This window comes from Nuphar pumila, chromosome 13 (assembly GCF_984573655.1).
Source record: "Nuphar pumila chromosome 13, dmNupPumi1.hap1.1, whole genome shotgun sequence".
NCBI classification, from domain to species: domain Eukaryota; kingdom Viridiplantae; phylum Streptophyta; class Magnoliopsida; order Nymphaeales; family Nymphaeaceae; genus Nuphar; species Nuphar pumila.
Window position 1 is genome coordinate 9,588,085 of NC_143261.1, and position 23,771 is coordinate 9,611,855.

The following is a 23,771-nucleotide window of genomic DNA, read 5'->3' on the forward strand; positions in this document are numbered from 1 at the left end:
ATCTTTTCAATTAAATCTTATGGACTTACTCATCATAGTTTATTTGAGGGAATCATGCTTTGGATCATGTTTTTTGAACATAAAAATGAGATTTTTTAAGTCATGAAAATTTGATATAATCACATGATCCAAAACTTGTTTTCTACTAAATAATGATTATACATCATATTTATGGGGGTCTGGTCAACAAAAAAAAATTAATAAATTTAAAAGTCTAAAGCTTCTGTTAGGTGGGATTAGTTACTTTGGGAGCACCCTATCATTACCACATATATATATATATATATATATATATATATATATATATATATATATATAGAGAGAGAGAGAGAGAGAGAGAGAGAGAGAGAGAGAGAGAGACGAAAGTAATTCAACATTACCACTCATGAAGATCAACAAAATGTTGAACCATGAACTGAACAAGAACAAAAGCCAAAACAAATAAAGAAAGCACAAGAGAAAAGAACATTAGACAGATAAAATGGGCTCACGCCGGAGCCGCTTGCCCAGATTGCGACAAAGGATAGGTAGCATCAGCAGGAGGAAGTGGAAGATCACGCAAGATGCATACGCAAGATCGCATAAACAACTGTGGAAGGGTTGTTTGGATACATCAGAAAACTGGGGAAAGTCATGACATTGGATTCTACCCACTGGCTTTTTGCATACCAAACAAGATATGAATCACGTTGGGCAGGTTTGCTTGCATCTCATGTGATTCAGAATCACGTGAGAAAGTAAAAAATAACAGCACGTGTGATTTCAAATCCCACTGCCCCATTTTCTCACGTTTGTTTGCTCGCACACGATAAATGAAGGCAATCGGTTTCTCACCATTGTGAAAAAAAAAAACAATTCATATATGGGTCCAATCAAACTGGCCTGTTTCGTGTTGTTTTACAATAACATTATAAAACACGATTTTACCTGATCCGCTCTCCTCTTGAATAGCTACTAAGAATATGAAAAACATAATAACTCCACAAATTCTAATGCACATCTGCATATCCACAAGTTGACAAAGAGATGGAAATGAGGGGATAGTGATTGCTTCTAGTCACCATGAAAGCTCAATCAATTTACAAAAGAGGCAGCATCTTTCTTTATTATAGTGGTTACCATGGTTAACAATCCACCAGTAATCTATACCTAGAACCCTTAGAGAAAAGTTATGCATTATATATATATATATAGCTTTACATATTCAACCCTAAGCCTTTCATTTGTATATATGGATTAAAGGACCCAACCCTGAATGAAGTTATTCTCGGTAGCCACATTCCTAGCCATGCTTGCATTCTCAGGAGGAACAAATTGGTGGTACCTGTTTGAACAAGTAAATGCATTGTGTCAGATTTCTTATCAATGGCTGAACCACAAATTAAGGCCAAGATTATAAAGCAAAATTCTCCATAATGGAACATCTAGTTCAAGAGTGAATGTTCCAACAACTTAGCTGGCCAACAATGGTGAGGGCCATTGAGACGATGGGCCTTTTAATCATAAGATTAGTAGTTTTCATGGATGGCTTAATTCAGTCTCGGATATGCATGTGGCTCGGTGAGTTAACTCGGTGGTTCGCGTGGGCCATAGATTTTATTTAATTTGTTAAATAGTAAAAAAGTAAAATTTAAATAATCTTAATAAATCATAAACATAAAAGAACAAATTTTTGCCAAGTATCACTTTTTTTTTTCACAGAGAAAGATGGGGTTAGGCAAACCCCTGCCAGTTATACAACCATATCATTTGGTGAAAAGATCAGGTGCAATATGATTGCACAAATATTTGTGCATTAAGCACCTGATCACCTTCCATCTTGAGGACAGGGCCTGTCAGGTGTGGGGCCCAAGACCTGATGGAGGGCGATAGGATGCTTAATGCATAATTTTTGTGCAATCATATTGCAGCTGAACCCAACTCTCTAACATTTGGGGTTCCAACTTGCAATGTTCCAACACAAGGTGACGTGCACTAAGTATCACTTATATATAGCTAAATTCATCATCTAACATCATAGATTCATGATAATCAAGAAATCATAACTGACTTATTGCACTCATAATGATTTAAAACATGCAATAATAAGATTATTAACTATCAATGCCTTAAGAATTAAAGAGAGAGAGAGAGAGAGAGAGAGAGAGAGAGAGAGAGAGAGAGAGAGAGAGAGAGAGAGAGAGACCATGAAACTCTACCAACTCGATCGAGTCAACCATGAAACTCGACCGAATCTATACCATTATTGAGTCAACCCTGTTTTTCGACATGGAAAGTCTGAACTAGGACAACTTGACCGAGCCACGGTATGGTTAGCCGAGTTTGCCAATCGTGCCTACTTTTACTTATTCTGTGAACACAAATTAAACTAAAGCATAAGGAGAAAAAGATTGACCCAATTTGCAAGGTTGGTTGGCAGTCAATTTGGTTGGCATTCACGTTGAACGAGTTGTTTCCAACCACTACACAAGATTCCCATAAAGAAGATCCCTGGATGCCCCTGAAAACTTGTCCTTCTGATTCTAGCTGAAATACAGGACAAAAACCAAACTTTTTTGAGACTGATCACTTGACTTCGATGAGAGAACAGCCAACTAATTAAAATACAACATATTGCAAACTAATGGGATTATTCAACAAACCTGGCTTTTTAGCTGCTTGTTAACATCTCCAAGTTGGCGTTCCTAGCCGATTAAGTTACACAAGACTTCCAAGTCAGTCAAAAAAATTTAGTATATATCCACGAGAACAAAGCTTCACTAGTGAAGAAGGCATTCTTCTAGAGCGTGCTTGACCACCCAGCCTTACGTGCCCAAACAGTGATAAAGCAATGGCAGCTCCCATGTGCTGGCGGGATTTGATCCTGGGCCTTGAGCTTGACACAGGACTCCGCTGTCCACATGGGCAACCACTGCAGATTAAAGCAAACTTTTTTAACTCTATCATATCAGGATTCAAATGCATACCTTTTTCCTTAGCTCATCCATTTGTTCCATCATTATCTGTGTCTGCATTGGTAACAAAATGAATGCTCTTAAACCTTGTTATAGTGTCTTTTTTTTTTTAATTTAAGAGAAAATTCAATCTCGCGTGTTTTTCTTATATTTATGTGGATTGTATTAAAAATATATTTGGAAGGGGGGTGGTGGCGGACTTGCTTCCAAGATCGGCACCCTTTAAGGGGTGACTTGCCTCCAAGATTGGCGCTCTTAGGATGGGTGGTGATGCATGAAATTAAGAACAACAATTGACTCCAACCTCTAGAGATGAAGCATTCACTTTGGCTAGCAGGTGCCGACTATGACAGCATGCTATTGAGACTACTACACACTGATGAGTTGTGGAGCCTAATTCACTGTTTTTGCCCTTGCAGGAAGGGGGGTCCGGGGGTTCCCCTCGGCGCGGGTCCCGAGCGGGCGGGGGTCCACCCCTGGCGGGGGGTTATAGGGGGGCAGCGCCCCCTCCCCCCCCCCGCCCCCCCCCCGAAGAATTTTTTTTGGGACTTATGTTTGGGACCCAGTTTTCAGTGGATCCGACCCGATTTGGTTAGGGTTAGGGTTGTCGCCCTTGCCTTGTTTATATTCTCGCTTTTCTTTCCCCAGCTTGTAACTGTCAGTTAAGAGTAACAATATTTCTCTCTGGGCAGCCGTGGTTTTTTACTCTCTCTCGGATTTGAGGAGAGGTTTTTTCATGTAAATCTGTGTTCTTCTTGTGTTTTGTTTGATCGTTCTTGTTCTTTGTTTCCTTTTGGTTGTCTCTTGCTCGTGGTTTTCCTAACACACACCTCATCTTTGTTGAGTGTGAATGGACAGTGTTTTTTGGGACATAACTGTGCCTATACACATTTGCAGCCCACACGAGGGTGCGGGAAAGAATGACTGACTGGAAGTGTTGGGTAGTTACCATGTGAAAGCATGTCTGGGCACACATAAACGAGGTTATATTCTAAGGTGCAACCACTAACAAGAAGCTGATCCAACTCCGCATTAACAGGCTAAACCAGTGTAGCGTGAGACCTTGCAGCATTAGCAGGAACAACAGGCCACCCTCATGGACCGGGGGTGTTATCTCATCATCCATTGATGGCCCGGGGTTCCTTAATCTGTCCTGAACTTTGTAAGATTGATATGATAGTGAATAAATAAAACTGAATTTCCTTTCGTCCAAAAAAAAAAAATTTAAAATACATTATCTAAATAAAATATGCTGCGAGAATTCTTAGTGAATATAAAGGGAAAGAATAAATTGGAAACACATACAATGACACAATTGAAACAACAACTACCTTTCTTTGCCTGGCCTGAGATAGTGAAGTTTCAAGCTGCCTCTCCAGTTGTTGCAGTTCCTTGACACTCAATGGCCCAAGGTCCTCTCCCAGTAGATGCCTGCAAAAGTGTCATGAATATTTAACTATTGCAAGAATGCACAACAACGATAATAATACCTGCGCTACCTCTTATCATATACCTCTGTGAACGCTGTAAAGCTTCGTATCTTGCCTTCAGCTTCACTACTTCTTGGTACCAGTTCTGTTGTCAAAGTTGATGTGGAAATTAGATTAAGATGGTTGCAATAAATTGGAAGCATTTAGTACCATGAAACTAGAGGTGGCAGACTGGCCTGAACGGGCCCGGCACTTGGCCCTCAGGCCCATTAACAGGCCGGTTCATGAACTTGATCAGTTGAGACGGGCCGGTTCATTGAATCGAACCGTTTGTAAGAAGGCCAAACTGCACCGGCCCGGTTGGGCAGGGCTTAGGCGGGCCGGTTCATGGGATGAACCGAACCGGCAGAATTGACAAAATTCAGAAAAATTGAAAAAATAAAAAATGGACACCATGATTTTACATGAAAAACCCCAAAGAGAAAAAAGCACGGGACCAAAGTCCGAATTTCACTATGAGAAAAAAAATTACAAGTAGATTACAAATTAAAATTAGAAAGAAAAAAATCTAAAACTATAAATATTATAACTAAAATAACCCCTCAAATTAGCCGTTTATAGCTGTTGGGAGGTTTTTTTTTGAAAAAAACCGAAACTAACCATTTTATAACCGATACGGTTCACTGGATGGGTTGTTAGACAGGTTTATGGGTTGGTCCGGTCCGGTTCACAGGTTAAACATGTCTAGGTCAGTAACGGGTTTTTGGGCCGGGAGAGGGGGGGGGGCGAAACGGGCACGTCCCACTACATGGTTCACGGGTTGAGCCCGGACCGTTATTGTAGCTCTTGGGCCGTGCCAGTCCGGGTTCCAACGAGCCAGTTCCGGTCTGGTTAACGGGTCGAACCAGCCCATTAACCACCTCTACATGAAACCTTCAAAAACAACAAATGAGGAACCAGAAGGAAGATGATATTTCAGCCATGCTAAATAAGGAAAATGAATGTTTATTGATGCTTGAAATGGAATATTCTCAATTATTTCAAGAAAATAGACGTATGGCGAAAAAGTTCTATTGAACCTAACATCGAAAAAGACGTGTCAATTATGTAAAATTTATAAAGTTATTATTTTAAGATCATTATTTCAAGAAACCTCAAAGGGAGCTCTCAAGTACAGCAATATATCAATATGTAAGCACTAGCAAAAGATCACGAAACACTTAACAGGGGCCTTTAGCAACAACAGTGAATCACTTCACACTACTACTAACATTCTTACAAGTGTTAGGGGCAGATGGTCAGATGATCTGAGAAATCAGAGGGGGAATGCTCTAACATCCCCAACGTCCATTGTGGTGATCAACGGCCACCATTATGGCTTCCAATCATGATGCCATCAGCACTTTTATAATGAGCCTCACCACAAGAACTATTCAACTCTAGAGAGATGCCATTATGTAAGATTATATCTTTAAACAGACTCTTGGATCCCTTAACTTAAAAAAAAAAGTTAGATCCATATGAATACGGGCAATATATCCATTCATGATGCATAAGAGGCCCCGATCTAGACTATTTTAAAGGGTTTTTTCTGATAAAATTTTCTCTTTTTTATTTTTCATCTTTTTTCATGGAACTAGATAGTTTATTAGTTTAATTTTTCACATGCTCATATAAATTATTTATTGTTTTTGGGGCTTTGAGTTGAATCTATCGATGGAGGGAGGAAAGGATTTGGCATGGTAATATTGTGAACTGGACTTAAAAAATATGAAAAAGTATGGTCTCCACTGGATGGGTATAGGTGAAAAAATAAATATAAATATATATTTATATATTGCTGCAATTGGAGAATTGGCCTTTGCAGCTTTAATGTTTTTTTTTTGTTTATTTCCATTATCACAAAGCTGTTCCAAATTTTCCTTGGCTCCAATACGTAGAATCCATGTTGAATCACTTAGCAGGGTTATTAGGACTTGGATCACTTTCTTGGGCAGGGCATCAAAGTACATCTCTCTTCAATGATTAGCCAATTTCTGAATGCTGCGCTGGATCCTAAAGAAATACCACTTCCTCATGATATCTTGAATCGAAATATTTTTTGTTCAATTTTATCCCAATTTGTAGAGGGAGCGCAAGGAAAGAGACTACTAAAGTGTCATTTTTGTGGACTTCATGAACAATCGTAGCTCTTTTAATATTTCAGCCAATGTTTGTCTTGGGATTGATAATGACTTAGGATAAATGGATGGAAGGACGGCACAATTACTGCCACAACCCATCTTGAGTACTAATTAAAGATGAAATGTTCGATAAAGACTCATTGTTAACTTCATAAATTGAATCAAGTTTTTGAACTTCTGAAGAAGCAATAAGGAGAACTAAAAATGAAAAATAAAAAATTTACATTCAAAATTTTGAAAATAATCTATTGGCTCTATCCCTAATATGTTTCATGCAATCATAAACTATGATATGACTATAATTGTGTATATTTTTGGTTTAGTAATTTATAATTATGTTTCTTTACATATTTATTCATGTATATTTCATGTTGAGTTCTTTGGTTGTTTGCTTTTATATATCTATTGTTTTGTTAGTTGTCTTCTATTAATTACTATTATTTAGCAGTTTATAGTCGATATCTAGGTACATTTGATGTTCTAAACATCTATATGTACAGTGTTTTGATATTTCCACTTTTTAAATTTTCTTGGTATTTAATTTTTACAACTTTAAATCTTTTGTTAACATATCTCGTGATACAATGGGATACACTCATATCTTAGAACCTTTTGATATGATTTTTACAACATTGATGCATTATTCAAGTGCACACTCTAAGAACTTACAAGTAGAAATTTAGAGATCATGATCATGTTAATTTTTAAAGGATCACAGTTAATCAACTTACACTGTTTTCGTGTGTCTAACAAAAACAAATTTTTGTCGAAAGATAAGCTGGAACATCCAAGAAGTATAATTCAATCCACAGTTCAATGGAAATGCAATTGACACCTATCTTGGAACCCATCAAAATTCTACGAACTAGATAGCATATGGGCTGCGTGGGAACTTGTTTGCTTGCATTGACAGAAAATTTCCACAAGAACAGTTTTTGCATAGTCTAGATGCAGTCTTAGAGGCTATAGAGAGCATATTCCAAGCTATAGACATTAGAGAGTCAAGGAAGACAGAAAATATGCATTAGTTCATGCACTTCAGACAAAAGTTACACTTAAGGACTAGATGGAATAAAAAAGCTGGTTGGGTTAAAAATCTTACATATGGTTATAAGCATGAAAAAAGAGGAAGAGGAGGAAAAATATCGTTTAAGGCATTTACATAGACAAGGTAATTTGCATTATTAACTACAGAGCTCATTTTGCAAACATTTTCTCTATGATTTTCACTGTTTCATTGACTTGCATATTGTTAAAACTGCTACAATTTAAGATATCATGACGATATCAAGCATCATAATGACTAGTCCACCTTTATTAATCGGTAAATGACAAACTTAGCACAATTCACCATCTACAGCATGTTCACTGAACGTTACAAATACACAACTAATATAAAAGGAAAAGAAAAAGCACACTGTATGATCTACATTGTTAACCAAGATATAGTGGCCCTCAGCCTGTCATTTGCTATAGCCTTTGCGAGTTTCAGAAATAGGCTTTAAAAATGAATTGATTTTCTTGATGAATAATATGTGAACTACTAAATACATTTGGTTATCAGTATTAACTAGACATCTTTGTGCCTATGCTTGAATAAAGTGCATATGCACGCAGACATATATATATATATATATATATATATATATAAAGAAATTAAAACCTACAAAATGTGCACTGTAGTAAATGAAACATGCTATTGGATTTTCAGTGTTTTTTTTTAAATTTGACTGCACAAATGTGATCTATATGTTTGTTTTTCTAGGAATCATGTCTTGGAGCATTTGATTCTGATGCATGAATAAGTTTCTATAAGGTTTCAAAAATCAATGGCTTACAATTTTCATAAATTTTTGAGCCTCCAAATACCATTTTTTCATCCAAAATCCATGATCCAAGTATCGATTTCTAATAAATCAATCACTCTGAACACATCTATGAGGTTAGAATTTTGAAAAAAACACCAAAAATCCATTAGCATGTTTCATTTAGTATTGTGCCCATTTTGTAGGTTTCTATTTCCTATATATAACACAAAAAGAAAAAAAAAATTAGGGGACAAAAAGAGAATTTTTAGCATCAATTTAAGCTGTTTATTGAGATTTTTTTTTTCTTTTGAAAGAAAATAAGGATAACATAATCTCGCCCTTAACCATGGAAGAGGCCTAAGCTACAACCGCCAATCATCCTTCATCAAACCCATGCTAAATTAACATCTAGCCATTTGAAATGAAGCTTGAGCTTTAACTCACCTTTAATGAGAGCAACCGGAACCAAGATGGGTTTATACTAAACCCTAAACCGACGCAAGTTTCTTTCCAGCCAAATATGCCCCAAGGTGATGCGAATAGAGCACCTCCATACAAAGAGCTATTTGGACCCCATCCTATTAAAATTCCCAACTATAATAACCTCCCAGAGGTTAGAGAGGCTAATCCAATCATTCATTCTATCGCCCCATAACTGAAGCATCCCTTCTCTAAACACACTACATTCCCAAAAGATATGAAAAGTAGATTCCTCCTCTATTGCACATAGATCACACCTGATTGCAAGGTGCCAACCGTTCTTCCTTAAGTTTTCGTCAGTTATGATCTTGTGTAGCAAGATGAGTTATGCCATGAATGATGCTCTTGGGGGAAGACCACCACCGCAAAGAGATTTTCAAGGCAGCCATGGAGCCGAAGAAGACGATAACATAGAATAACTTCTAGCAGAAATTTCACCATTGGACGTGAATTTCCAAAGTAGCCAATCCGAACTTGCATTGAGTGTTCTAGACAACTCATGCAGGATATTCCATTCATGAAACACAACTTCTGTAGGTTGCCTCCTCAATGTAATATTCCAAGAGCCACTGCAAAAAGACAAGAAAACTATCCTGTTCTGCCCACTAGCTACAACATACAATGAAGGGTGGGAAATCATATTCAGCTCCTCACCCCTCCAATGATCCTTCCAAAACCGGGTAAGCCAGACATTACAAACCTTGATTTTCACTTCCTGTAAGAAAGTCTCCAGGTTTGAAATAATTCCTTTCCATAAGCTCGAATCTGATCTCCACTTTGAGTTTGTGTCCCAAGACCATGGCCACCGTTAATTGCATATTTCACCGTTAGGAGCTCTACCCACAGTGTGTTGGGTGCAGATTAGCCACAACCATTTGATGAGAAAGGCTTATGTTCTAAGATTCTTCACTCCCAGGCCACCTAAATTTCAGTGCAGTCACTAAATTTCAGTTCATCAGTCCTATGAAACCCCCCACATGAAGTGAAGACCCAGGTAAATGATAGGTAGATAACCCCTCTTGCAATAGAAAATAATTGTTACCATTAACTTTCTTTTGCATTTTATGCTATGCTTGTAAACACCGAACCTTAAATTTTGTGTTCATTTACATAAATTATATTTGTTATATTTTAATCTCCAACAGAATAATAGACTAGGACCAGAGTCTAAAATACATCATCATGTCATAGGCACACTACTATTGGCATACAGTTGTATCTCAAACTCTGCCACGTGTATCAGAGTACAAAGTCCCCTTAAACCATCATGGTAGGGGAATGATTCATATTTAACCCGATAGGACTGCCATAGTCCACATCCGACGGGACTGCAATTTTCATGGAGTTGGTGCAGACACAGATTCATATTTGGCCCAATTGTTCGACCTTAATAACACAAACCAATGTCACCCCATCTTTCAAAGTGATGCGTAGTGTAACTTTTCTATTTTTTTATAACAATTTCTCAATGCGTATCATTTCACACAATAAATATACATGCTAGGCAATATCATAACAGTTGCACTTGGGTCAATACCTATAAATTTCATGTTATTTAATCATGCATTACATATGCCAGGATTATAAATTAAATTATAAATAATAGACACTTAACAAATAATCGATAAGTTGGGTCAACACCCACAAATTTATGTCATTCATCTATGCACTTCATGCATCACATCATATTCGACATACATGAATAGTTAAACTTGAATGACATAAATTGCAACACACAAACAAACACTTGGGTCAATACCCATCAAATTCATGCTATTCAATCACTCACCTCGTGCATAAATCATATTTGCCATACTTGCAAGATTTAAAACATAAATCATAGTTTCAGTATATGAAACAAATATTTAGGTCAATACCTGATATGAAACATTCAAAACATTCTAGATCAACCCAGTTTTACAATTATAATTTCACGTTCACCAATCTTTAACTCCAATTAGTTTAATAAAATATTCTAACAAATATACGAACCCAAAAAAGATAATTTTTAGGTTCTAAAAGCATCAACATATAACTATTTATGCACCCCTTGCATAATTAGAAAATAGTAAGCATAGGAGAATCATACCCCGGGGATTTCTCAAACTTTTCAAATACACACATATTCTAGTGGTGGATCAACAAGTCGAGGGGGCACACTACAGAGAGGGTGACTGTGCAGACCACGAGGCAATGCATGCATAGGGTGACAATAGTGTGATTCTCGAGGCAACATGCACAAGTCTCGAGGTAGTGTGCATGGGTCATGAGATAGTGGCAACATGGCTGTGATGGCAACACCAATACAATAGTGATGGGTCTACTACCCAATGTCAATGGGGTCCATGCAGCCTGGTGGTGGTGCACCCAAACCTAGAGAGAGAATGAGACGAGAGGAAAAGGGGTGGGTTGTACAGGTTCCACCTTCTTTTTTCTCTTTTCCTCTTCTTTCTTTTTCATTCCTCCTCTTCTTCTTTTTTTCTCTTTTTCTTCTTCCTCTTCCTTTCTTCTCTTTCTCTTCTTCTTTTCATTTCCCTTTCTTCCTCCCATTCCCCTTCACGACACAACTGAGGAGAAAGGGAGACCCGGTGGGAGAGATAGAGGCGACAGGGGAAAAGAGACAAGATAGGGAGAGAGGCAAAGGTGACAGTGGTAATGGCGACCTAAGTTGGTGATTCGACAAACAAAAAAGAGAGGGGTGGGGGGGGGGGGGGGGGAGGAGGACAGTGGCAGTAGGGGGATGTGGCTGATAACAGGGGCTCCCCAGTGGCAACATCTAGTGATGAACAGGTGGCTGGAGGGTGATGGTTCCAACGACGTGTGATGGGCCACTAATGGAGTTTGTGAAAGGAAGAGGGGGAGTGTATGGTGAGGGAGAAGATGAGAGAGACAAGGAGGGGTTTTGTGAGAATAAAAACAAGGAGAGAGAGTGAGAGATAAGAGAGAGAGAGAGAATCAGTGCGAGGAGAGAGAGAGGGAGAACACATCATGAAAAAGGGGGGTTGGTTTATGGAAAGAGAGGAGAGAGAGAAAAAGAGGTAAGGGAGAGAGGAAGGGGCAGCCATATGGCATCTCTCCATGGGGTATGGGGTATTTCCCCTAAAAAATAACCCTTTTACCCCTTCGCTTCTTTGTATTTTCTTAAAAAAACTAAATCTTTTCTCATTTTTTCCTTCTCTCTTACTTTTCATAAATGCCCTTTGGGGCTCAGATCATTTGGATCGAGATCCAAATCTTGCATATGTATCCAACCTGCTTTGATTAACCATGTTTTTTGGATTCTCGATTGATCTGAATCCTGTATGGATCAGTCCTCTAGACTTTGAATCACTCCATCTACGGTTTAAACCGGATATGGGGTTTGGTTCTTTACAACATGCATCTAACCCAAAATCGACGGGTTTGGGTCACTCCTGCATGTTGGCAAAAATTACATAATCTTACATAAAAATTATGAATTTATCATTAACTTTTTTTTAGTAATACACTTGGCCTCATTAATTCACAAGCTTGAGACCACTATAAAGAATTGTAAGACAAGCCAAACCACCTGCATGTTAGCAATATCAGCCTCTCCAAAGATTAACATGCCATATGCAAAAAGTAGATGTGTGATTGGTTGGATCCCAAGCATACATAACCCCCTCACAATGCCCCCACTAGACGCCTAATCGAGAATGCAACTAAGCCCTTCCATGACTAGATTAAAGAAGAGGGGTGATATAGGGTAGCTCTACCTCAACTCTCTAGAAGGCTTGAGGAAGCCCCCTTTATCCCATTGACAAAAACAATAATAGATGTATAATTTAAGAACGCTTGTATCCATCAAATTTATTTATCCACAAAAATCATCTTTTTCAAAGAGAAAAGTAAGAAGTCTCAATAAACAGAGTCAAAGGCCTTTTCAAGAGACTTTAAGAACAAAAGCCCTTGTCATTAAGGTGTGGATAGAGTGAATGATTTCACGTGCAAAAACACAACATTCATGACTCTTCCTTCCTAGTATAAACGCTAATTGTTTGTCTGAAATCACACACCAAATTACCTTTTTCGGTCTTTTCACCAATGTTTCAGATATGATTTTGTATACTCATGGTAACAAGGAAATGGGTTGAAATTGATTAATCTCTCTCACCAGTTCCCCTTTAGGAGTAAGAATCATGATTGTCTTACCCAACTTTTTTTGGATTTTACAATTAGAGTGAAAAGTCAAGAAAAATCTATAGGATGCCATCCTGGCCCCAAGAACAACGAAAAAATTCAATGGGTGAACCCATCAACGTAGGGAGCCTTACCTGATGTCACGACCCAAACCATGTTTTTGATTTCTTTTATAGTAAAAGGCTCACACATTAATTCACTCCAGTCGGTGTCCAATTGTTTGAAGCAATCCCATGTGCAGAAAGGCATTTAGCAGCCCCCAAAAAATCTATCCATAAAGAAAAGCACCTACACCTAACAAGATTAAGTGAATACCCAAAATTGTGTTGCGCGTATTGATCCGTAAATGATGGATACTACTCTTGAAGAATCCTTTACATTTTTTGGTTATGCATGAAAAGATATAAATAAAACGACCACAATTTTGAGTATTCACTTAATCTTGTTCGGTCTAGGTACTTTTCTATAGTGTTCAAGGCTCTTTATTTTGGAGGTGTATATGATATCTGAGCGCCTAGCGGAGGAGATATAAGAAGAATTACCAACTTGACCCTTAGATCAAGTATTATATTTGGTTATTTACTAAAGTCTCCCTTTGAGAGAGAAGGATGGATTGTTAGTGTGGACAATTTAGATAAGAAAAATCATACGGATTTTATGAAACCATGTGCTATGGCTCGAATCTGTAGTCTTTCAATAGGATCAATTGACAATGGAATATGATTTTCCCATTATTTTTGTATCCGTAATAGTGCAAAAAGAAGGTCGTGCTCTGGGTTGTTCAGGAATAGTGGAATAGTGGCATTGAGTTTCTTGATCCTTTGACTTAGGATTAGCCAGTTCTATTTCTCGATAGGGGCAAAAAAGGGATATAACTCTGCGATAGTGTCACCTTGACATGGTGGAAGTCATCAGTTTGAGCCTGATTATCCCTAAACCCAATGTCTACTTTTTTATTTTGACTTGCTCCCTCACCATGATCGAATGAGATAAGAGGCTCATAGGATTAAGGTGAGAGGGTAGGGATAGCTATATTGTTGGGAGTGAACTCCATGCTAATAGAAAGCACATGGATACAAGTTATGCCTTGGGATGAAAAACAATTCAAAATCAGCTCTGTTCACAAAGAAGGAAGCTATAAGTAATGCAAATATGAATTATATAGAGAGTTTGATCCTAGCTCAGGATAAACGCTGGTAGCATGCTTAACACATGCAAGTCAGACAGAAAGTGGTGTTTCTAGTGGCAGATGAGTGAGTAACGCGTAAGAACTTATCCTTTAGAGGGGGACAACAACTGAAAACTTCTGCTAATACCCCGTAGGTTGAGGAGCAAAAGAAGGGATCTCCCGAGGAGGGGTGCACGTCTGACTAGCTAGTTGGTGACACAATAGCTTACCAAGGCGATGATTAGTAGCTAGTATGAGAGGATGATCAACCACACTAGTACTTAGACATGGCCTAGACTCTTATGGGAGGCAGCAGTGGAGAATTTTTCGTAATGGGCGAAAGCCTGACGGAGCAATGCCACGTGGAGGTAGAAGGCCTACGGGTCGTGAACTTCTTTTCTCAGAGAAGAAGCAATAACAATTTTTGAGAAATAAACATCGACTAACTCTGTGCCAGTAGCTGCGTAAGACAGAGGATGCAAGCGTTATCTAGAATGATTGGACGTAAAGCGTCTGTAGGTGGCTTTTCAAGTCTGTCGTCAAATCCCAAGGCTCAACCCTACACAAGCGGTGAAAACTACCAAGCTGGAGTGTGGTAGGGCAAGAGAGATTTTTTGGTGAAGCGGTGAAATGCATAGAGATCGAAAAGAACACCAACGATGAAAGCACTCTGCTGGGCCAACACTGACACTGAGAGACAAAAGCTAGAAGAGCGAATAGGATTAGATACCCCAGCAGTCCTAGCCATAAATGATGGATATTAGGCACTGTGCGTATCGACCCGTGCAATGTCGTAGCTTTGTCCCTTAAACCGTCTTCCTTTCACAGTGATTGCCGAAATGAAGCTAAACCTTCTCCGAGCATAGGCATACATATGAAAGAAATGGGCTATTTGAGTTACCCTCTTTGAACCATTGTACCCTAGCTGTTTGCCTCTATCGAATCTCCTCCTATATCTCCATTCAAAAATGTCATTTATTAGGTCCTCCATTTAATTTGGGAGAATTTGGCTGCCCCTTGCGTCCTACTCCATTTAATGCAAAGATCAATGAAATCCAACTTATGAAGAAACTTCAATGTTGCCCATCTCCCCTGTTGATGTACGTGTCACCGTTCGATCATCTTATTGTGACACTCTTAACTCGCATCCACTTTAAATGATATGTTCCCAGCTCTCCACCCTTCGCCCCATAACACCCTAATGATGGAATGATCTGATACAGAAATGGGATGTGAACCTCCCCACATATCATGGAATTCCTTAAGCAGATTTTTTGATTCGAGGATCCTGTGCAAGTAGCCTCATGCATGGGGATGTTCTCTTGTTAGACCAGGTATAGGAACTGCCCAACATCGGTAAATCTACAAGCTCCCAATGATAAATGAAGTCTCTAAATTTCCGCATGCCCCCCCCCCCCCCCCCCCCCCACCCCACATGGGGCGCCCATTAGGCTCATGGGCTTAATTGGGCTGGGTCAGGTCTCTCTCTCTCTCTCTCTCTCTCTCTCTATCTATCTATATATATATATATATATATATATATATATATATATATATACACACACACACACGGGCCGAGCCAGGCCAAAAGCACGGTTCGAGCAGACTTGGACATAACTTATAGGCTCAAGCCCGTCCCGTGGTGGGGTGGGCCGGTTCGCAGGCAGCCCATTGCCCACCCAACACAGTCTCGTCTTCCTCTTGTGAACTCAAAACACTATATTCTTAGTAGACTAAGTGAGGGATACGCTACCGAATCCAACCACGAGGAGGCCCTCTGGTCAGACCCCACACAACCGCCCTGATCGTAGCATGCATAGCGGCAATGAAGAAATTTGAAATGGCATATTCTAATCATTGGTTTAATATAGATTCAATGACAAAAATGGCAGTAGAAAAGCATTGTATAATAAATAAACAAGCATTCTTATATACATGTGTCACTGGAAGATATGGGACAATCTACAAGTGAGAGTTGGATAAACATACTTGTGTTTCTCGAGCAGCAGTACTATTGTCCAATGGATTGTAGTTGCACCTTTGGTACCTTTCAAGCGTTTTGCTCATACTGTGACAATTGTAAAAGAACAAAAAGATGAAAGTTGCATCATTATACCTTTGTCTCCAGAAAGCATAAGTACACACTTACTTGAATCATGAAGGTTAAAAATGACAAAAAGGAACTTTTTATTTACTTTTCTTGAAGAACAATCATTTTCATCAATATACAGTAAAAGGTACAAAGAACAATGAAAGTTCAGTGAATAGTGTTTTTCTTATTTTTTTTGAAAAAAAACAGAATCTCTATATTATCCAAAGAGGAACAAGGGACAATTGAAAAACAGAAAACATAAGTCACAAGGTATCACCCTAGCAACTACATGATAAGAAGAACAGAGAGCAAGTCCGATTCGGCCATCCATTGTTGCTTAGCCATGAAGAATTTGACTTTAGCAATTTAAAGATCTACTTGTAGACGGATGTAAATGATTGTGCACTCTCATTTTTAGTTAAAAGAGTAGCAAATGCTTAAAGATTATGCCATGCACTATATTCATCATGCATTTTGTCCTAGTGGGGTCTCTTTTCTTATGCACTAATACAAGAAATTGTGGGGGTTTATGAGTACACTAGTTCTAATGCACAAATTTTTTATCCTTCCTATCTGAATTTCCTTTTATTTGAGAAAAGTAACAATATGGTGCTTCTCTTTCACGATTTTAATGCAAATAATTAATTCCACTTAATTTCTTATGTTTTATATGTGTTGGTCTACAGCCATCCTAATCTGGAAGGATAACTTTTGAGATGGAGACACTACGATTGACCCACACTCTGTACCAATTCTTCCTACTTCAATGGAATTTCGTTCTCTAAAAAAAAGGAGATACTGCAATTGATGCAGGTTGATTATGTCTCATCGTTAGGAAACCATTAACGGTGATGTTAAGCCAACATATCGTCATCCTCATGTCACATGGCTAAGTCCTCAATGTTTCATGTGGCCTGACTGAGAAATGAGGTAGTCTCGTGTCAGCAGTTTGCCTTTGAGATTGGACCTCATCCTAACATGACCATAACGAAAGTTGCAACTTCTTGGATGATTTCTGTTTTCTATTTTATAAAGAGGATTACATCATTAGTTTCTAGCAAATGGGGACAGCAGTATATTTAATTGCTTGTCTAGAATATTTTGTGCTAATTCAAGTAAGTCATGTTGGGAATGGGTGCATGATGCTATCTATCGTTTATTTCTTTCCCCACTTTTTTTCCTTCTCAATTGGATGCAAAGATTGAGTCAGGCAAACCTAGCTAGATGATTCATAAATTAGATAGAAAGCAAAGAATTAAGCTATTAAGACCAGGAAGTTGATTAGTTAGAGCATTTTTTACTGTTTTTTTACATGCAGGCTTTTCAAAAGCTTCCAAAATCAATGGCTCACAAAATGTACCAAAATTTTGACTCAAAAGATCATGTTTTTACATTTAAAAATACAATCCAAGGTATGATCCCTAACCGCCCCAAAGGGGTTTGTGTTAGAAAAGTTTTAAAATATAAAATCTTTTTAAGTTTTGTTTCCCACCAAAAGTGCTTTGAAAATGTTTAGTCCCATATCTAAGAGAGAAAAGTTTTTCAAGTGGTTTAAATAGAGGGTTTGCTATCTATTCTTTACTTTGGTAAGCCTTGAGTCTTTAGGTGCCTTGCGGACAGCAACGAACATGCCGTTTGTGCGTGCGCGAGGGCGCTTGAGGCACAATGTGGCGTTTTGATGGCGCACTTTGCACTTCGCACTTCGCACTCTGGCAGCGGTGCAAGGTGCATATGAGGCACAAATGTCCATTTTGTCTTTTCGGTTTTGAGATGTCTGACAATTTGAAAGGTTTTAATTGTATTTATATTGAGTTTATGGTGCATTGTGGTTGTTCGACGATTTTGAAGGCCTTTAATCTACAGTTAAATGTGGGTGACTGTTCAGGACCTTTTCAAATCGCTAGATTTATGACATTTAATCTCATTTATCGCAAAACATTTTAGCCTTACTAGAAGTCTATAAATCTCTTCGTTTTCTCATATTTTGAGATACAAATTTTTGACTCACCAGTTTTCTCCTTTCTTTCTTCCTGATTTGGCTTGCAGAGTTCAAGTGTGGGGAGAGGTCATATGTTCTTGCGAAGCAGTGACTCTCCAAGGTTCAAGCCTAGTTGTATCCTAGGAACTCAGTCGCAACAAACCCCTTTTTCGCATCTTCAAAATTCTCGGAGTGGGGCGATTGAAGTTCTAAAGATAGCGATCTTAAGAACGTGCCTCTAGGCTTGAGCTTTCTATTTCTTTAAATCCTTTTTGTCACCTGTTTGCACTAACAGTTTGGTGTAGTAGGATGGGACCTAGGCCGCTAGGCAGGTGGTCTAGGTTCAAATCCTATGGACACCATCTCTTGCACAAGCCTAAACATGGCAACTCCCTAGGAGGCAAGCCCATGAAGTTTTACACTGTCAGGACAGCGACCGTAGGTACTGCAAAGCCAGCGCGGCTAGGTTTCTGATCTTGTGGTGGTTTCTCTGTATAAATATAAAAGAAAATGTATGATTCCTAACATGCGATGTTGAATACATCTACGGGAACATACACCCAATTTCCACATAGTTGTAGGTGCAACCTATATATATATATATATATAAAAAGAAAATATTTGCTACTAATGAAGGTAAGAAACTAATGATCTAGACATAATAGGTATAAGTTGTATCGACTCCATGTAACCACATAGATATGTTCAACATGGTTTGTTTGCTAAAGACCAAGCCTTAGATTGTGATTTTCTGATGTAAAGATGTGATCTTTTGAGTTATGAAATTTTGAGATATTGTGGACGCTTGATTTTTGGTATTCTTTTAAAACCTAATTAGTTATCATAATTACATGATTCAAAACAAGTTTTCTACTAAACAAACCATGTAGATCACATTTGTAGAATTTTTTAAAGAGAAAAGTGATTTCTATCTTCTTAACAGCCAATATTTACCCTATATATATAATGCTGCTTCTGCCCACTTTCTCGAAATCATAATTTTTTTGTATTTTTTCTCATATCTAATACCATAGATTTGATCTATAGATTTTGTTTAGTAAAAACTGGATTTTGGATCACCAGAATCTGACCTCTATGCAGGTTTTTCCGGTGATCCAAAATCAATGGCTGTGAAGTCATCAATTTTTCAGGCTCATAAAAATAAATTTTGTTTTGAAAAAAATATGATCCAAGCTTTGATTCTCATTAAATTGGGCATGCTAAATACATCTAACGGTTCAGATCTATCATAAAACACTTTAAACTATGTGGCAGAACAAGAAAATGGAGCCTAATATGTTCAGTTCTCTCTCTCTCTCTCTCTCTCTCTATATATATATATATATATATATATATATATATATATATATATATATATATATATATATATATATATATATATATATACAAGAGCAGTCAAGTCTGTGTTGCTGCTCATTGTTGAGTTAGAGATTTTCTCAAATTAATTCTCTGTTACTGCGTTAAATAAAATATCAATTCACTTTCTTCCTTTTTTTTCAAATAAGTGGAGTAAGCTGATCATAGCCTAACAGACAAAAAAAAAGAGCAAGAAGAATCAAAATTATTGTCTTACCAGTTAATTTTTGAAGAAAAAATAGTCTTACCAGTTACTGAAAGCCTGGAATTCGATAATAAAGAATATTAATTTGTAGCATATCCCCAGAATTTTTAATTTTCCAGAAAAGCAGGAAAAAAAAAAGATTATGCCATACAGCTCGGTGGAAAACAAGAACGAGAATGGAACAGAAGAAGAAATATGAAGCTATTGCCAAGAATCGACCGCAAGAAGTTCTTAGTGACTTGAGTTCTTTAAGATCCCTGCCTTGAATAGGATACACTTCTGCAAAATCCATAAGTAAATCTGTTGTCCATGCATTAAGGATAGCCCTATCACATGTGTCAGTAACTGAGGACACGCTCAAAGAGAAGGTTAAAAAATGATTGCCTAGCTAGTATAGAAAAAGAAAAAAAATGCATGGTTTGACAAATAAATATCGAGCTGTTCACATCATACTGAAAAAATACTCTTTGTTTAAAAAAAAAAATCCTTTGTTGCTTCATAGAGAACACGAACATGAGATCAGTAGTTTAGGCGGTTGAAATAGAAGTAATAGAAGAAGTAATACAAACAGAAATTGTGTCCTCCATTAATACTGGAAAAGCAAAATCTAGCTCATATATGATGGTTTTCAAAAAGACAAAAAAACAAACAATACATTCACACAAGCTTCTTTTTTAGTTTCTTGATAAATATTCTGGATTTCTTACAAGAAACCCCGACCACAAAAAGAGAAAAAAAGAAAAAGGAAACTATATACTGTTTTGAGGATATAGTGCCTTCACAAAACGCATCAAGAACAAGGCTGCCTCTCTTGACTTCTCTTATTCTAGTTTTTTTATGAAATCTTCCCATATACGTAAAAATTATCCATATATACAGGAAAAATTAATTTTGAGGATGATATCAAGTGACAAATGCATAAGATGATGACAATGGAGATCATTAGTCATTCTATGCATATCTGGATAGATTAGATGGAAAAAATTTCTTTTGCAATAATTTTTTTCCTTTTGTGGGGAATAAACGTTAAAACCCTAATCCAAGTATAATATCGGATAACCTGCCTTAGGTCAGTTTTATTCATTGCACCAATAGTCGAGGAGAGGAGTTCTGAAGGAGAAGTCATGCACAAAAGCATAAAGGAAGGGGTACGTTATCGTGTCGAGTTCCCATTGGCCAGCAACTGGCTTCAGAAATAAACCTCTCAGTCCCTTCTGCACCTCGTCCGGTGCGTCACTTCCTAGACTGAAACCATAAACATGCACCACATATTCGATCCGTTTTTTTTTTTCTGAAAGAAACATATTCGATCTTTTGGTTTCAAGAGTTTTTTTTTGTTGGTGTAATGCATCAAGACCCTTGTTACCAACTAGTGGTTACAAAAGAATAAGACACAACACCGTAATGAAGTTGTGTTCGAAGGAGCAGCCCCCAACATGCAGCTGGTCCGATACAGAATCAGCAGAAAGCTCAGGGAAGTGGATAAATCTGGGCTGGCGCCCTCTACAGGGTAACAACGGCATGCTGAAAGTTTCAGGTTGCCACCAGCGCAACCAAAGAGTCGGTTTTGAGCAAGGTTTTATCTGTGTTAGGGGGTTTTGTGCGCTTTCCCTAATGCTTTGTAAATATAATTGTAACATGTGAACAGGTTGAACTATACGATCAATACAGAAGAAATTTGCCTTTTCCCTAAAAAAAAAAAAAAAACTCTCTCTCTCTCTCTCTCGTTATTCTTTTGGTTTCTGTTTTTCCTTTGCATTAAGATTCTTATTACCCTCATCACTTCGTTCATTGATTCAGTTTTTTTTTCTCTATTGATTAAACTCTCTCTCTCTCTCTCTCTCTCTCTCTCTCTCTCTCTCTCCCTCTCTCTACTAGTTTCTGTTTTTTTTTTTTGTTTTCTGTTCTTGTCAACGTATCTTGCATCATCTTGGTTCACATTATGAACAGAGATGAGATGCAGTTTCCTTTCAAAACAAGAAAAGATTAAACTCATATCTCTCTCTCAGAATACACTAGTGGAGAAAACCAAAAAGATCAAACGAGAGGGAAGCCAAAGATTCCCTCAACCACAAAAGAAAAAAAAAACAAGAAAGCAAAATGGAAAACTCACCCAGCACTCCCGAATTCATAAAGCTTCCCACGGCTTGAGAAGATGATGAGTGCAACCTCAGCATCACACAACACAGAGAGCTCGTATGCCTTCTTCAGCAGACCGTTCCTTCTCTTTGAGAAGGTCACCTGACGGTTTATCTTGTTCTCTATCCTCTTCAACTCCACTCTCCCTCTCCCCATTTTGCAGAAAACCAAAGACCAACCTTTCTCCTCTTCTCTGACTTCCTCTTCCTTCTACTCAAATTTAAAGCAAAAAGAAAAAAGCTTTTTGATGGTGAAGATTTAAAGGTAAATTCCTAAAACCTTTTTCTTTTTTTTTGTAACTGTAAATAGTGGAAATAGTAGGGACTATATAATGCCTCTGATAATTCTCTCTCCTAAAATAGGGAACATGGCTAACACGTCCTCTAAATTAAGATTGTCTACACACAGTCTCCTCTCGACTCAAGTTCAGTTGTCCATTTCGTGGCATCACCATTTTGTTTGCTTACTTTCCCACCCATCTGTTCCTTGCAGACGCCTCCTTTTCTTCTTTCTAAATGCAAACACATGTCATTAGTTTATTCTAATTGTTGATGTTTCATCCTTGGCTTCTTTTTTTCATTTTCCTTTTCCTATCCCAATCAATTCGATAGCTCCACTCACCCTCTCTTTTCTACCACCAAGTACTGTTCATCATGAATACAACAAGCTACGTGTCGACCATCGTACACCCCCTCACATTGCCTAATTACACATCTATCCGTCCATTTTCAGATCCTTTTTTCCCATTGCAATCCCTGCAGCAATTCCTTTCTTTTTCCCGCTTAGGCAACTCCTACTTTTTACTCATGTACCCCTTTGTCACATCAAGAATGACATGCTCCCACCTTAACAGTTTTTCTTTTTTTTTCTTTTTTTTCTTTTTTTAAGGGAAGTAAAGAAGAAAAAGGAAAAATAGAACATGGCGCATGGGGATGGTGCTTGTCTAGGGATGGCAGTGGACCGGGGCGGGGGACAAAGTCTCCGTCCCCCGCCCCGTTTCAAAATCCGAACCTTCATCCTCACACTGGAATGGATTATAACCTGCTCCCCCGCCTCCATCCCCGGTTCAAACGGGGGCGAGGTGGGGTGGGATTGGGGATGGGGCGGGGCGGGAAAAAGAGTAAGTCCATCCCGGCATGGGGATAGGTTTTAACCTTCATCCCCTGTCCAACCGGGGCGAGGCAGGGCTGAGCCCTGTTGTCTCCCAGTCCATGAAGTAAGAAAATCCGTCACTTTTTCTTAACTTTTACAAAATGTGGGGTTCCTTACTGGTCACGTGAAGGTGCCTATGTTTAGGCTTTAAAGTGCAAGAAGTATAAATTTCTAGAGCCAGGTTCAGGTGCCATCACATGGCACACTTTGAGTGTGCCGCTCCACATGTTGCGCACCATCTTTGGCTGACAGTGTGTCAGTTGTGGGCCCCAAAAACAGATGGAAAACAGCCGGGTGGAGAGGCAAACTCAAAGTATCCTGGCTCAATTTTCTTAGAGGCTCTAGTCTAGAGTGCAAAGGACCCCTCGTGGTGACACACCCCCACAACCCTATTTTAGAAATAGGCTACTTTTTTTATCTTTTTTGTTTTGAATCAAATTTTGGAAAGAGAATATCAATGAGTCCCTAGACGTTTCAATCAAGGGTGGTCTCGCCATTTGAGAAAATTGGTACTGGAATTTATGGACAATTGTCAGGGGGGATGAAAATAGTAGGTGCCATCGTCCTGCAGTTGGCCATAGCTGTATGGACTTTGTATGTACCATGTATGAGCCTTGTAATGATGATCATGGTGTTCTCTGCTT

The 23,771-nt window shown here is 38.3% G+C and overlaps 1 protein-coding gene across 1 annotated transcript; it reads right to left on the reverse strand.

Annotated features, from left to right (window-relative positions):
* Nucleotides 1–1,236: 1,236 nt before the first annotated feature.
* On the reverse strand, nt 1,237–22,131 carry LOC149817709 (agamous-like MADS-box protein MADS3). The gene is made up of 8 exons (XM_089984721.1): nt 21,950–22,131; nt 16,174–16,252; nt 4,468–4,529; nt 4,286–4,385; nt 2,967–3,008; nt 2,643–2,684; nt 2,396–2,526; nt 1,237–1,324 (listed from the first exon to the last, which is right to left on the reverse strand). Exons 1-8 carry the CDS (start codon nt 22,129–22,131, stop codon nt 1,237–1,239), a joined length of 726 nt encoding a protein of 241 aa, XP_089840847.1.
* Between the last annotated feature and the right edge of the window lie 1,640 nt (nt 22,132–23,771).

Bases quoted from the DNA above. Each gene is read 5' to 3' on its own strand.
- LOC149817709 (XM_089984721.1), bottom strand. From the start codon at position 22,131: ATGGGGAGAGGGAGAGTGGAGTTGAAGAGGATAGAGAACAAGATAAAC. The intron at 2,685-2,966 runs GTATGCATTTGA...TTAATCGGCTAG, and splicing joins TGGATGAGCTAAGGAAAAAG to GAACGCCAACTTGGAGATGT. The intron at 2,527-2,642 runs GTTTGTTGAATA...CCTGTATTTCAG, and splicing joins ACAAGCAGCTAAAAAGCCAG to CTAGAATCAGAAGGACAAGT.